Source organism: Harpia harpyja, chromosome Z, assembly GCF_026419915.1.
Source record: "Harpia harpyja isolate bHarHar1 chromosome Z, bHarHar1 primary haplotype, whole genome shotgun sequence".
Lineage (NCBI taxonomy): Eukaryota > Metazoa > Chordata > Aves > Accipitriformes > Accipitridae > Harpia > Harpia harpyja.
The window spans coordinates 70042889-70059028 of record NC_068969.1 but is presented as its reverse complement, the minus strand read 5'-3'; the positions used below and the strand labels follow the sequence as shown (position 1 = coordinate 70059028).

At 39.8% G+C, this 16140-nt stretch overlaps 1 protein-coding gene across 1 annotated transcript in view; it reads left to right on the top strand.

Moving 5' to 3' along the window:
• Positions 1–16140, top strand: part of LRRC2 (leucine rich repeat containing 2) — a 75274-nt gene that overhangs the window by 40410 nt on the left and 18724 nt on the right. Inside the window, exon 5 of the mRNA XM_052778368.1 lies at positions 7451–7587. Coding sequence (XP_052634328.1) covers positions 7451–7587 — 137 coding nt within the window. The remainder of the gene's footprint in view (positions 1–7450; positions 7588–16140) is intronic.

The window sequence follows — 16140 nt, the reverse complement described above, 5'->3', positions numbered from 1 at the left end:
TTTTTCAGTTTCCAAGGTGATCAAAATGTATTGTTCTGCCCTTTCCAAACAGTTTACTCTATGTTTATTTCTGATGCTCAGAAAGTGGCTTCCAGCCCAGAGATTGAGTTTATACTCTACTTTGTCCTTGGGAGATAAACCCTTTTTTTGGGATCTTCAGTGAGATCAGAGTCCATGTTTCAGCTTATCTGCTCACATGAAAAAAGGAAGTCACATACTTTTCTACAGAATTTCTGATCTACCAAAATATCTTGAGTTCAGCTTGTTGCATTTTTTTTTTCATCAATTTTCTTTTGAGCCCTTTCAGTAGATCCTCACGCTACGTTTTTTTCCCCAGAGGTATCTCTCTCTGCCATTCAGCCCACAAGAACTACTTCATGTTTTTCTACCTCTATTTTGCTACAAGAATACCTTCTTCCCCCCCCCCCCCCCTTACATTGTACTAATAGTCTTCCGACCACAGACCAAGGTCCCAAGCTTTAGCCTTTTTATTTTTTGTTCATAGTAGTCACCTGCAATTTCTCTCAGCATGTTTAAATTTTTTTAATTGAGCACTTGAAGGTTGGTTAAAGAATGAAATTTTACTAGCCTAGGGTCAATCTGTTACTGTGCTACAGCTTTTGTAAGCCCTAGTGGCAAAAAAAGCTTTTGCAACTTTGTTATGCAAAAGGAGTTCAGGAAGTCTTCATCCCTCTTTTGCTTGGATGCTTTGAGCAGAAGTAAAGGAAAAAAAAAAAAAGATGTTTTAACTGTGTCTTGTAAGCTTGAACATCAATATCTCCTTTCACATAAATTGAAGGCAATTTCACTGATGCAGCAGAGAAGACTGGAAATAGGAGATTATTTGTCTTGGCCCATAGGAAACTGCTATCAGATCATTGTAGGTCAATGCAAAAATTTGCTTTGCATTTTACTCCAGGTTATACAAGTGGATCTGCATTTTCATTGAATGGGATCCTTAGTCAATAAAGGCTCTCCGTAACCTCATCTGTATTTTGTCTCTGCCACCTTGTTAGGAGCACTAATGAAGGCTTGTCTAAATGGTGAAGTTGCATTACCATTATTACTATGCTGCATTGCCCATCAGAAATTATAGAGTTTAATTACTTGTTTAATTTTTTTAAATAATGAATTAAAAATTTAAACTGGGAATAAAAGCTATCTTAGGCAACAACTATGGCATTGCAGTTCCCACTTAAATATAAAATATTTTTAATTGTGAAACTGCCAGGGAGACCATGGATTTCATTACTGCTTTTACTGCCTCTCCTTGAAAAACACAGAGATGTTAGCTGTTTAACTCCCTAATTTGCATTTTTAATAGAACTGAAAATTCAGTGCCGTTAAGCATGGTTAACAACAGTGTTGTAGCAGCAATGATTTTATTACTACTACTTTTAATTGAGAAGTTGTGCTTAGGTATTATTTGAATGTACAGGTGGCAGATGTGGCAGTCAAATCCTGCTCTACATTTGTGCAGCTATGAAGGGGGTGTCACCTCCAGTGTCCCCTCCTAAGGCTGCCTCAATGGCTCTGCTGCATGCTCCTTAAGCCTGGTAGTGGCTGGAAACCATACCTAAGAGAGTAGGTATAAATATAATACTAAGATGGTATGCCTTCTAAATGCTTCTAAAGCCCCTAAATACAGATTACAGGGTAGTGAAAGTCATTCATACTGCCTTACCACTGCTCCCCTCCCCATCCCCCCTCCCCCCCGCCCCCCAATCCCCCAGCTCCTATTGCAATACACTCCAAATGTGGGTGAGAATGGTTGGAATCTCACTGATAATGCCTATGGTGTTTGAAGGTTATTTAGGGACTCATTGCTCCCCAATTTTGCACTGCTTCAGCCAAGATACCTGGATTTAAGAATCTTGAATTGTCATGAATGCTGTTTTATAGTTGTATAACTGTGCTCTTTCCCTGACAAAAATAGCCTAGCAGCCTTGTTTAACATGTCTAGGGGGAAAGGAGAGTGACAGTCTTACTCCTTTTGTCTGAGAAAGGAAAAGATCTCAGTCTGTAACCTCGATTACCATTCAGGCAAGTCATATAACCTAATTCTATCCCTGTGTAGATTATTGCTTGTAAGAATTATAAACAGTTTTTTAGAGGAAGGAGTAATTAGAGATGTGGAGCTGAATGGAAGCTAGGTTAAAATTAAAAATTTATAAAGGAAAAGTAAGTTGTGCCAAACTCATTTGGTTTCTGTCTTTCTTTTGAGAAGATGATTGAGATTCAAGTAGTAGATCTTGTCTATCTGGCATCCCATAAAGAATTTGATACAGTGAATTATGGAAAATGAATGTTTGAATCTAAGACAATGGAGTTTGATGCAACAGTTGTAAAAACAAGCAGAGGACTTGCTAAAGCAGAGGCAACAAGGCACACGTTGGGAAAGAGAAGCTATCCGTCAGGAGCAAAATTGCTTGTGGCGTTTCTCAAGGATCAGTCTTGAGTCTATTTCTTAATTATTTTGAGGAGCTGGGCTACTGAAATTTTTGCTGACACAGTTTGGGTATTATTGTCACTGCACAAACAGGAGGAAATATGAAAAGCTGGATGAGCAGGTGGGCTTCCAAAAAAGCAGAGGGATTAAATTCATGATTGCAGAATTCCAAGTCATGTACTCGGGAGCTAATAGTTTGTGCAGCAAGTCACGAGCTCATTAAATGCAAATAATTGAAGAAACAAAACTCCTAATCTAACAGTCACAGGACAATCCAGTCTGATACATACATAAAATTGTGGTCACCCATATTCAAGAAAAGTTATTTCAGGTGGGAACAGATGCAAAAAAAGTCTGTTAGGACCATTCAAGGAGGGGAATTTTTATTTTGTGAGAGGAGATTAGAAGAATTAGCTTATTCAGGCTAGTAAAATAAATTCTGATATGTCTGCTACCTATGAAAACTTCAGAGAAGTAAACACCAGGGAAGGAAAAGAGCTATTTAAAGATAAAATTGTCAAAAGAATTAATGGTTATAAAACCTACAAATAACTTCAGACTGGCAATCCGAAGACCATTCCAAATCATGAAAAGGATGAAACTCTGTAACTTTGTTTTTCTATAAGAGCAGTGGATGTTAAAAAAATATACCTTTAAGATGGAATGTGATAAACCAAAAAATTGGATTAAGTGAAGTGGTGGTGTAAGATTTTTATCTAGGAGATCCTGGCGAGTCCTATGTATATCTTATGGTCCTAGAGGGAGGGTTAATGCTTAACTACTGCTCAGCTGTCAAGCGGCATAACTTAATCCACTGGAGAGCCCAGAGGTGAAAAAACAGGTGTTACACAGAATTGCAAGAGATTGCTCCCCACAGGCAGATCTCAGTGAACTGTATCCCACTCATCTATGTTGTCCCGAGTTTGTTATCAGAATTAAATTCAGCTATAAGACTCATTTTTTTTTCCAGTAATTTTCATAATCTTAGATACAGCAATTACTAGCAATTGACTGTAGTTTCTGTAGTGCACTTCTGTCAGATTAGAGAGAGATTATATATGACAAGAAAAAATGTGATGCATCTTCTAATCACTTGTTTTCTCATACCTGCAAGCTGGGGCAAACCATATTGTGAACACTGACGTACATGTTGTTAGAAACTGCGAAAGCAGAAAAAAGCTTGAAAACCCATGGTTTCAGAAGGCAGGAAAGTCAGAAAGGGAAGCTGTGCTTGTATCCATCACTCTGCCAAGAAAGGCTGTTAAATTTTTGTGATAATTTTTTTTGTAAGCAATTCTGCTCCATTTATGCTCCGCAGATGCATCATCTGAGCAGTGTTAGACAAGAGGGTGACTAGGATGTTGGTGACACTAGATGCCTTGTCTACATTAGTTCTCCAGATACTAATGGAACTGAAAGAGAGAAATTTCAGGGGCTGAAAAGTTAGCAAATAGATCTCTTATGGGTTAACACTTATAGGCAGCTATTCCTCATGCTGCTTGCTCAGCCCCCCACAGCTGCTTGTTCAGTTTCCCACAGCAGGATGGGGAGAGAATTAGAAGGGCAAAAGTGAGAAAACTCATGCATCAGGATGAAGACAGTTTAATAAGTGAAGAAAAACAAACAAAGAAACAAACAAGTGATGCAAAAGCAGTCACTCGTGACCAGCTGACCAATGCCTAGCCAGTCCTGAGCAATAGACACCTTGGAAACTTCCCCCTGCATTCCTCCCTGCCTCCAGCTTTTACTCCTGAACGTGACGTTATATGCTATAGTACACTCCTTTGGTCAATTCAGGTCCAGTGTCTTGGTCCTGTCCCCTCCCAGCCTCCTGCCCACCCTTACCTGACTTACTGAGGCAGCAGAGTGAGAAACAAGAGAAGGCCTTCATGCTGTGTCAGTACTGTTCAGCAATAGCGAAAACACTGGTGTGTCATCACCACTGTTTGGTCACAAATCCAAAACATAGCACCATATGGGCTGCTATGAAGAAAATCAACTCCATTCCAGACAGAACCGGTACAATACCCCATTGCTAAAAGAAAAGACAAAACATTCCCATGCTAACAAGTAAGTAAGTAGTTCATTTTTCATTCCAATGGGATTTGCTCTTCTTCATTGAGGGATTAATTGGATGAGGAATTAATCTGCGATTCTCTGATTCTCTATTTTATTTTAAGGCATTTCTGCTTCAGTGATTATTTTGTTGCAATGAGGTGGTAAGTTGATGTTTACGCCATTTAGCATGTGATATAACACCTTCATTTGTCTACATCATGATACTAAACCTGGTGAGGTTTTGTCATGGGTAGGCTAAACTTTTATTACTTTTATGTCCTTAAAAATCTGGAAATAAGGCAGTTCACACATTTAAACCATTAAGTTGCTTCTATTACCCTCTTGCACCAGCCCCAATGACCCTTGTTGGACAGTAATGTACTGCCAAAAGAATGCCCACTGTAGTCTTACAGAAAGTTTTGCTTCTGCTATTTTAACTAAAACAGCACTTCACAGTGAATAGGAAACACAAGGTTACCTTCCTGAAATAACAGCTGAATTTTGAAATACCACTTCAGTTTCTGTTTCTGACAGAACTAAAACTGGGAGGAAGCTGAGTGGAAGCTTCTATGTTTTTCTCTGTTGCAACCTGTAGAGTTTAACATAACAGAGTTCTTACCATATATGACTTGTCTGCCGCCTGTGAGAAAGATTTGGGTGGCCCAGTCATCATTTGAAGACAATGTTGTGTCCAAGGGAGACTCTGGGGTTTATGTAAAATGCTGTGTGATTTGGTGGCTGCATGCCTCTGCCTCTGACAACAGCAATTTCTCAGGGAAAATATGTGGGGCTTTCAAGTCCCTATGTTTCTTCTCTGTCCTTTCTGTGGAAGCACCATCTGGCCTCTGGTAAGGATTTCCACACATTGCAAAAGGTGAGCAGCTCTAAAACAACTTTTGCTTTGGAGGGAGTTTATCTAGACATTAGTGTCTTAAGGAGAAGCTCACTCTTATGACACTGTTTTGACCACGTGAGATGTACTGTAGAGAGATTCTCTCCAGTGTCATCCAAATCCCATGAAACACGAGGTGCTTTTTAAGAATTTGATTATAAATAGAAGACTGATATAATATATAATTGTGAATCTCATGTATGTCTTGCCTGGGTTTAGCCAATATACAGTCTGCTTTGAGAACCTGTTGACGCAAGGTGCTGTTCTCTCCCGATTTCCAACTGGGGAACTGCATTTAAGTTTCTTACTGCTGTTTTTTCTTGTGAATGCTGTACTCTGTGACTGGTTAGAGGGGAATACTGCAGGAATATTACTGATTAGAGGGGAATATTGCAGATGATACCAAGCTGAGTGTTGCAGTTGTTATGCTTGAGGGAAGGGATGTAATCCATGGGAACCTTGACAGGCTGGAGGAATGGGCCCATGTGAACCTCATGAAAGTCAACAAGGCTAAGTGCGAGGTCCTGCACCTAGGTTGGGGCAATTTCCAATATCAATACAGGCTGGGGGATGAATGGATTGAGAGCAGCCACACAGGGAAGGACTTGGAGATACTGGTGGATGAGAAATTGGATATGAGCCGGCAATGTGCGCTTGCAGCCCAGAAAGCCAATTGTATCCTGCGTTGCATCAAAAGAAGCGTGGCCAGCAGGTAGAAGGAAGAGATTCTCCCCTTATACTCCATGCTTGTGAAACTCCACCCGGAGTACTGCATGCAATTCTGGCGTCCCCAGTACAAGAAAGACACAGATCTGTTAGAGTGGGTCCAGGGGAGGGCCATGAAAATGGTCAGAGGGCTGGAACACCTCTCCTATGACGAAAGGCTGAGAGAGTTGAGGTTGTTCAACCTGGAGAAGAGAAGGCTCTGGGGAGACCTTTCAATATGTAAAGCAGGCTTATGAGAAAGATGGAGAAAGACTTTTTACCAGGGCCTGTAGTGACAGGACAAGGGATAATGGTTTTAAACTGAAAGAGGGTAGATTTAGATTGGACATAAGGAAGAAATTTTTTATGATGAGAGTGGTGAGACACTGGAACAGGTTTCCTAGTGAAATTGTGGATGCCCCATCATGGCAAGTGTTCAAAGTCAGGTTGGATGGAGCTTTGGACTAGACGATCTTTGAAGGTCCCTTCCAATTGAAACCATTTTGTGATTCTAAGACCGTCTATGTAATACAACAGCACAGCTGTCCATAGAATGTTCTCATCTTGTTATGTATGTATTTAAGGATCATTTTGCTAACACGTCAGCTATTTCCCTTACTGCCTTCTCTTTTGACTATGTCACAGTATAATTTCTTTTTCTCAGTATAAGACATTTTTCATTTTAATGATGTTTCTAAACCTTTTTTTACTGAAGATTATGTAATGCTATAAATCAAAGAAAGAGAAAGTACAATGTCACTAAATGTAGCCTAGAATATTATAAGGTCCTTAAAATGAAGCCAAAAAGAATGATAAATTGCAATAAAGAAAATAATGAAACAAATGCACACATCCATTATCTTTTATAATCAAAAGTATGCAATGCTGGATACCAAAGACAGAGTTCTTGATGTAGTAAGGTTAGTAGGAGTGATTGTTCTCAATGACCAGGTTCTATAAAACATATAAAAAAATATGCTTTTCAGTTACCAGGCAAGTTTTCTAAAGTGGCCAAACCAAAATCCAACTTCTCTAGTTTCAAATAAAGTCAATAGGTATCTCATCCCTGTTAGAATCAAGATCTTTGCAAGTCTTTGCTGCCTCCTTTCAAACTCTCACCAAAACCATTGCTGATTAAAGGAAGTCCATACAAGTGCAACACAACATTATTTGCCCCTCTCCCAATGTTAGTGACCACTGCAGAAAATATTTATTAATCTCTTACTCATCATCACATTAAAGAGTTTTTTCTTTGTTAAGCTGGAGTATGCCTTTTATTTTTACCTTCTCCCTTCTTCTTTTTTTTTTTTTTTTATGCACTGATTTTAATTATCTTTCCCTCACAGGCTGCTTAAAAAAACTCAAAGTGCTCAATGTGAGTTTCAATAATTTGAAGTCAATCCCTCCAGAATTGGGTGATTGTGAGAATCTGGAAAAACTGGATTTGTCTGGAAATATGGAAATAAGAGAGCTCCCATTTGAAGTAAGATAACAAACTATGTTTCTTCCATCTTTTTTATTTGGCTTATAAGGTATTTTATCACAATCTTAAAATCTTTTCTTAACAGATTAAATCTCCTTCCTTGCAGTTTTTAGCACTAATGTTTTAGTAGTAATATCACTGAAAATGCCTTAGCAGCGGTTAAATGAGACCAACTTCTTTGTTTTGGTTTTCAAGTGACTAAATTTTGCTTGTATTTATTCTGATATATGAAGTAAGACATGATCCCAAAGGGGACTTGGCCAGTGGTGATAAGGAGAAGGCTGCAAATAGCTATTTTCTGTGAAGGTGAAGTGCATCTTGACAGTCAGATTCACATACTAACCTTCATTTGTTCCCAGTGTCTGTTTTCCTTTAAAAAGAGTATGGAGAGTTCTATAAACAGCACTGCATGTTGCTATGAGCATAAATATCTGTCTGAAAGGGATATTACGTGTGAGGCATGGCATGAATATATAATAAAGACTGAGAAAAGGACTCCCAGGCATGCACCAACACTGTTTCTTGTGTTGGATGCATAACTGCTCTCTGCCACAGCTGCTCTGAGACTTACTGTTCACGGACAAATGAAACCATTGGCTGGTACCTAACTACAATTTCAGATGTCATCTGTATTTCTCAGGTTCTTAATGTCCTGATTCTTGGAGGATGAGTGGGGGGAGCTTTAGGAAGAAGTGTCATGCTCTTCTTTACTGATTGATTCCTACTTTTTCTCTAAACATCTTTTACTGGAGACTTACAGGCAATGTTGGAGTGGATTAAACTTATGTGGTACCTGGTTTGGCCATGCTTATGTTTTGTTCTGAGGAAATGCAAACGGTAATTAACTTTCCCCTCTGACTTTTCACTGTAAGGTAGTTTATCTGAAAAGAATTGTTAAAAAATGATGTGACGGAAACAGAAACAAAGGGCGAACATTAGCTTCACATCATAAGTGGACACTGGATAGAAATGCTAGCAACAACACCAAGAGTGCAGGTCTCCTTTCTCCTTCCTCTCCCCCTCCTTCAGATAGCAAAGGTAGGGGACAAACCAGGTAAAACTTAACTGGTAAAAGGAACCGTAATGGAATCAGAAAAACTTATAACCTGAACAGGCAAAGGAATTAAATATAAGCATGTAGGAAAAGTGGGTAAATTCAAACCTGTGGACTAGAACGGTGAATTTAGCCCCAATCATTGATATGTTAAAATCTAGGAGTACTTTCCCAGTTGCTTCTAAAGGCCTCATAGTGCAAAGGCTTACCCATGTCTATGCATTATGGGTAGCCTTTGCATGTAAACCTAACTGTGCATGTAAGTCTTTCCAGGGCTGAGTCCTAAGAGACCACTTTTTCTCTTAGAAAGCTCAAAAACGTTGTTCCCTTCTGGCAGTGTCCTATTCAATGGGATTGAAAGCCACTAAAACTGAATGTAGGCTACTGGGTAGTGGTTCACTTACAACCTACGGAAAAAATTTGGAGCTGTGGAAATGACTTTATGTAACAGCAAAAACTAGAAGCAACATCATGTCAGCATGGTCTAAAAGGTCAAGAAGAATAATATTGGCATTGTCTATTGTGTTTCCTTGTTCTCTGGAGGCCGGCACTTAATTTATATTTGCAGTGACCTGGGAGGTAGGCTACACAAACTCTTCTGCTTTAGTTTATAAAATTGGTTTCTGAGAATCAACATTTCAAGGGCAGCTTTGGAAACTGAACATACAATTAAAGGAACACTGTTGTCAAACGATTTAAAATGCTGCAAAGTGGCCTTTGGCGTACTCAATATGGCTGATGTTATTCAGAGCAATTGCATCAGTATCCTTGCTAATGTAACAGGTGTCTGATGTTTGATTCTCAGATGGGCAAAAGGTTGTAGTCACTGACAGGTAACTAATGAATTAAAATTTTGAATTAGTGTGAACAATCTAAAAAGGGAAAACAGAGAGACAATGTGAAGTGTTGTGGTGGGCTAACCTTAGCTAATAGCCAAAGGCCCACCCAGCTGCTCATTCCCTCCCCCTCCTCAGCGTGACATCAGGAAAAAATAAACAAGAAAGCTCATGGGTTGAGATAAAAGACAGGGAGACTGTTTACCACTTACTCTTGTGGGCAAAACAGTCTGTACTTGGGAAAGATTAATGTAATATTTGCCAATATATATTTGGGTAGTGAGAAACAAAGACATTAAAACAACATCTTTCCTCCCTGCTTTCCTAAGGTCAACTTCACTCCTTCACTCCAGAATCCTCTCCCAGCCCCGAGCAGTGAAGCGAGGTGGGGGAAGTTATAGCCAGTACATTGTGGTTTCTTGTTGCTTCTCCTTCCTCCTCACACTTTTCCTCTTCTCCAGCGTAGGGTCTCCACCAGCTGTACTTTCTTCAGATGGAATATCCATCCCCAGCAGCGTGGGTCTTCCACCAGCTGTGGTGTGGAGATCTGCTCCACCATGAAACACCTCCTCCTCCTCCTGCTTGGACCTGGGTGTTCCCTCTGCTCTTTCTCACTCTTTTTATTCTCTCCCTCCTTCTCTGGTGTTTTTTTCCCTTTCTTAAATAAGTTTTTAGACTGGCACCACACACTTGGCTAAGGGGCTCAGCTGTGTCCTGTGGTGGGCCCATTGGAGCCGGCTGGAACTGTTTGCGTCCAGCACCAGACAGCCTCTGGTCTCTTCCCACAGAGGCCACCCTGCAGCCCCCGTGCTGCCAGCACCTTACCATGGACACCCAATACAAGTATTTATGACCCGATTTAGACAGATCAGATCAATTATTATCTAATACAATTGTTGCTAACACCTACTAATCCAGTGAAATGCTCATAAGGATTGGTTATCATTTTCTCCTGTGGTGTGAGTACTGGGAACTGGAGAGTGTAAATAAGCAAGTATGTGCAAGCTCTGTTTTGGTAGGTGAATGGGTTTCCTTTACAATGTTAGGAAAAAAAGAGAAAACTTAGCAACCGATACACAAAATAAGGTAGAGAGTTGCTAAAAATGTTTTCTGTTCATCATCTTTTAGGAAGTTCAATTTTTATTTTACTTTCAAATCCTTAAAATTTTCTTCTGAGAAGGTTAAAGAAATGCATGAGAGCAGCAACAGTATTCTCCAGTGTAAAACTTACTCAAAAGAAATAAAGGCAAACTTCAGCCCAGCAGAAATGATCAAAGTCTAATTTTACCTTGATTTTGTACATAGAATAACCACCAGAGAGACACTGATAACATATACAAAAATGGATTTGAAGAGATCGATAACATGCTTGTAATTCAGTCAAGATTTTTTGACAGACCTATAAAGGTTTATGAGATTGTCAGAATCTCTCTGAGATCGTCATATTCGCTCTGAGACTGAATTACATCTTCAGTAATCAGTCTCCTTGTTCCCTTTCTATCCATTTCTTTATGACAGGTGCAAAAAATAGAGAAGTCTTGAAGCTTTTAGTTTATTTGGTTATTTAGTTGTTTGCTTTCTTAGGAAAAGAGTTCAGTTGTGTGGGTTTTTTTTCTTTAATAGACACAAAATATTACATGATAAGCTGATTTAGGGGGACAAATCCCGATGAGATAGATCATATAACACATGACTGTAGTTGCTACCCAGAAGTGGTAGAGGGTGAAGGTAGGTTATTACACATAACCATACAGTGTCACCAAATACCTATTTTGAATTGAAGTTCCTAATTTGTGAAGACAGCTATCATATATGTATATAAATTTTTGCTGGCATATCAGTTGTCTCTGTGCCTGAATTTGTCAGCCAGCCACATAAGAAATTCACAGACTGTTATGATGTCTGTTAAGCCTGTTAATTTGTTTTGTAAACAGGGAAACTTCAGGAAAGACAAGATGCTAAGCACCTTTATCTTGTACTACTTTCCAGGTAAACTACAGTTGTTAAGGAGGTTTCCAGCGTGTATACTGACTATACTTCTTGCCTTTTTAATCTACCAATTTCATTTTTTAATGCAGCTGTTTTAGGCTGAGGTATACTATGATTGAGATGCTCTAGCACATCTGAAATCTTGTGTATCTTCATTTTCTGTTAATAGATTCAATATATGGCAGTGACACAGCCATCTTTTTCAGTGTGTGAGGAAAAAAAACCCCACCACAAACCATAGCATTCTGCTTGGTCTAATGCAACCTGTTTCATGGAGTGGCTCTATCAGCCTGCTAGGAACATGTATGTCCAGCAGCTGAACGTTTGTCAGTATGTCTGTTTGGTTGTGCTTTGGAGCCATGCCTTGAGTGACATGCCTCGTGTCACAGCATCAGGGGGGAGGCACACTGCTCACTTGTCTGTTCATTTCTTGTGGAAAGCTCTTTCCCTGTTTTCAAAGGCCACTTCCAGCACTCTGTAAGTCATCTCACTGAATCTTAAAATGAGGTAATCTGATGCTCCATTAAAAAAAACTGAGGGTGTGTGCTGTCATCTTTTACTTTTTCAAGGCTTAGGATTTCATGCCATTTCATACTATGCCAAAGGAAGAGCAAGCTGGTTTGATGTCTACTTTTGAGTTTATTTTTCTCTCTTCTACTGTTGGATATCTAGCATTTTTACGTTTTTAAAAGTTCCATTAAACTTCAGTATCTGATTAGTATTAGTTGCAAACTAAGTCCTTTGGCAGAAAAGGTTTATGGATCTGCAGGTGAATTCAAATCTCTTTTAGCCACATTTGTAAATTAAGAATGCCTTTCTCTGAAAATAAGTGAAAATACAAATTGAAATCAAATGTAGATGTTAGAAAAGGCAACCTATATGGCATTACATTTATGCAGCCAGCTTGTAACAGATTCTTCTAGACCTTAGTAACCAGGCTCAGCAGGGGGAAGGTGCACTATGAAGTTTAGGGCACAATCTTCCCTGAGATGACACATAACTGATGAGACTTCTCTGTGGAGGTAAATTTGTTCCTTTAGCTAAGATGCTCAGGAAAGGCATGCTCTGTATGTCATGCACTCCCTCTTCCAACATAGTGGGATTATGCTAGGTACCGTACTCTGTAGCTGCAGAGAGAAGGGGATGGATGGATGGATTTGTTTCTAAATTTCTTGTACTGCCTTTGTGTGAATTTAAGAATCAACATGATGGTGGTATTTGTATTTTAACTGTTGGATAGAGTTGCTATCGCTATTTTCATACACATTATGCAACTGATTTTTTTTTTTTTAGGAATAAAACCAGTATTATAAATAACATGTTTTCTGATATAGGTTTGTAGAAAAAACTGTTCTGACCTTATTTTGAGATGTGCTTTTTGCAGGAAGTATTGTATTCTACAGTTATTTACTGAATCACCCAATTAATGCTTCCTGTGCATGGCATAATACCTGCTTTGTGCTGATATTTCAAAGCGACAGCTTTGCTGTGTTGAAGGGCCAGTTCTTCTTCCATACTATAAAATTCTGCTAATAATGCTACATCAGCCAAGAGTATCTATAGATGTGACCTGAAGGAACTTTAATGAGAAGAGAGGGAAGATGAAGAAATTCTCATTTCCTCCGTATGTACCATTTGGTGTGTCACATGCTGTCAGTCACGGGACAGACAAGTCACTCCACACTACAAGCAGCAAGACAGAAATGCTTTCAGATAGATATTCTGATACTGAAAATAAATTAAAAAGGGGCTTTGCAAATTTATTCTACTTTGAAGAGTGTTCAATACCACATCTGAGCAGGCCCAGCAAGCGATCAGAAATGTTTTCTGTATCCTTCGTGAGGTCTGGGTAGCGCAAAGTGAAATGACGAGACAGACTGTTACAGCATATGAATACTTTGTCAAAGAAAGAGCATATGTATGTATGCCTGCAGTTCCATGTCAATCCTGTATAAACTGATCTTTGAAGTTCAGAGGAATGGCAAGGTTATGCTTTCTGGCTGTTTTAGCACACTGTGTTTTTAAAAGATCAAATAAAATCTTTTTTGTATTTCTGATGCATAGAAGGTTTCAGCTAACTCCAGATATAAGCAGGTACAGACTTCAGGAGCTTTCAAAATCATAGAATCATAGAATAGTTTGGGTTGGAAGGGACCTTTAAAGGTCATCTAGTCCAACCCCCCTGCAATGAGCAGGGACATCTTCAAATAGATCAGGTTGCTCAGAGCCCTGTCCAACCTGACCTTGAGTGTTTCCAGGAATGGGGCATCTACCACCTCTCTGGGCAACCTGTTCCAGTGTTTCACCACCATCACTGTAAAAAATTTCTTCCTTACATCTAGCCTGAATCTACCCTATTTTAGTTTAAAATCCCTTGTCCTATCGCTACAGGCCTTACTAAGATATGTGTCCCCACCTTTCTTATAAGCCCCCTTTAAGTATTGAAAGGCTGAAATAAGGTCTCCCCAGAGGCTTCTCTTCTCCATGCTAAACAACCCCAACTCTCTCAGCCTTTCTTCACAGGAGAGGCGTACCATCCCTTTGATAATTTTTGTGGCCCTCCTCTGGACCCGCTCCAACAGGTCCATGTCTTTCCTGTGCTGAGGACTCCAGATCTGGATGCAGTACCCCACGTGAGGTCTCACCAGCACAGAGAAGAGGGGCAGAATCACCTCCCTCAACGTGCTGGCCATGCTTCTTTTGATGCTGCCCAGGATATGCTTGGCTTTCAGGGCTGTCAGTGCACATTGCTAGCCCATGTCCAGTTTCCATAGAAGCCACTAGGTTGGTCAGGCAAGACTTGCCCTTGGTGAAGCCATGCTGGCTGTCTTGAATCACCTCCCTGTCCTCCATGTGCCTTAACATAGGTTCTAGGAGGATCTGTTCCATGAACTTCCCAGGCACAGAGACTGACAGGTCAGTAGTTCCCAGGATCCTCCTTTCTACCTTTTTAAAAACGGATACAGTGTTTCCCTTTTTCCAGTCACTGGGGACTTCACCTGGCTGCCATGACTTTTCAAATATCATGGAGAATATCGAGTATTGGTATGGAGAGCTCTTGGTCTCTATGGAAAGCATCCTTAAAGATCTGCCAGCTTTGTTCTGTTCCCTTGTCCCTGAGGGCAGTTTACCAGGGGGCCCTATTGACTAACTCCTTGAACAGCTGAAAATTCGCTTTCCTAAAGTTCAGGGTCCTGACTTTACTCTTCACCTGAACCATAACCTTTACAGCTGTGAACTCCACCAGTGCATGATCACTGCAGCCCAGGCTGCCTCCAATCTTGACATCACCAATTAGGTCACTTACATTCATGACCAACAGGTTCAGTGATGCACCCCCTCTGGTAAGGCTGTCTAGAGTTACAGGAGTTATAGCTGGTGCTGTTTCTCTGCTTTGTTTACCTGAAAAATATAATTATGATTAGTTGTCTCTTGCATCTTTCAACAATGCTAACGTGTGACCCTAAAAAAATGGTGATGTGATTAGAGATTCATTAAGCACTAACATTAGTCTCCTAACGTTTTCAAACACAGCAGTATCCAGAACAAACATAAATAACTTTTTATACACTAATACAATTTCAAAGGATATTTTAAAACCGAGGTTTAACAGATGGAAAGTTTTCAGTCTCTTTTGGTCTTATTCTGTTTTTCTGACCAGTCCTATTCAGCAAAAGAAAACATTTAGCAGGAAGAGAAGAGGCACAAGCTCTATGCAAGTGCGGGGAGACTTCAAATAAGTCCCCACTGGGCAATTCCATGTAACTTGATGTCTTTGTGATCCGTGACTCAGACCTCCCAAAGCCGTACCCTGGTTATGCAGGCAGGACACCAGCAGTCTCAACAGAAATGTAAAATGACAGGTTGTTTTAGCAGCACATTATTCTTCAAAGCTGTAAACTTCCAGACCTGTTTCTTTCCCTTGCCATTTGTTTTTTTATGTGAGTAACAATTATAAAATGTAAAACACAGTCAGGGGGATGTACAGGACACTAATTTCCCAGGGGTTTCACTATCCAGGCAGGCACTGGAAGAATTCACGCTTAGCTCCTTCCTCTCTCATTCAATAGATTATAAAGAACCTGTAAAGTCTTCACATTTGTAGAATTTCTAGAAAGTTACAAAGGAGTCATGTACTGGATTTGTTAAAAAATGAATTTAATTTGTGTGTTTTTTTAGGACCACAAAGCAGAGAGGAGTGGTGTAATAAAGGGCTTAACTTTGTACTGTGAAGCCAACAGCATTAAGCCAACCTATGGTGAAATTCTTCATTTTAAATGACTGGCAAAAGCCCAGTCGACTTTAATTGGACCAGCATTTCTCTGCATACATTTTGCAGTCTCAGAAATGTTTTTCTAATTGCTTGGCTTGGGTACATTTCTGTTAGACAGGATTTCATCTTGCCCTTCTTTGCTCAGTGTTTGTATTCTCTTTGAATTTGCTTAACGTTCATGACAAGTTGCTTTGTGATACAGTTGGCTGAAGTGCTGTCAATCCATGCAAAGCAACAGCTGTTTTACGGAACTAGTATAAGATGTAACATCAAACATTAGCAAGAGGGGTGTGAAACACAAAAGAGCAGGTGCAAAGGTGTTAGATGTCAGAGGAGATTCATGGAGGCCTTACTGCTGCAGAAGCTCTTATAAATGTTCTAATAGACAGGGGCTAAAGAAG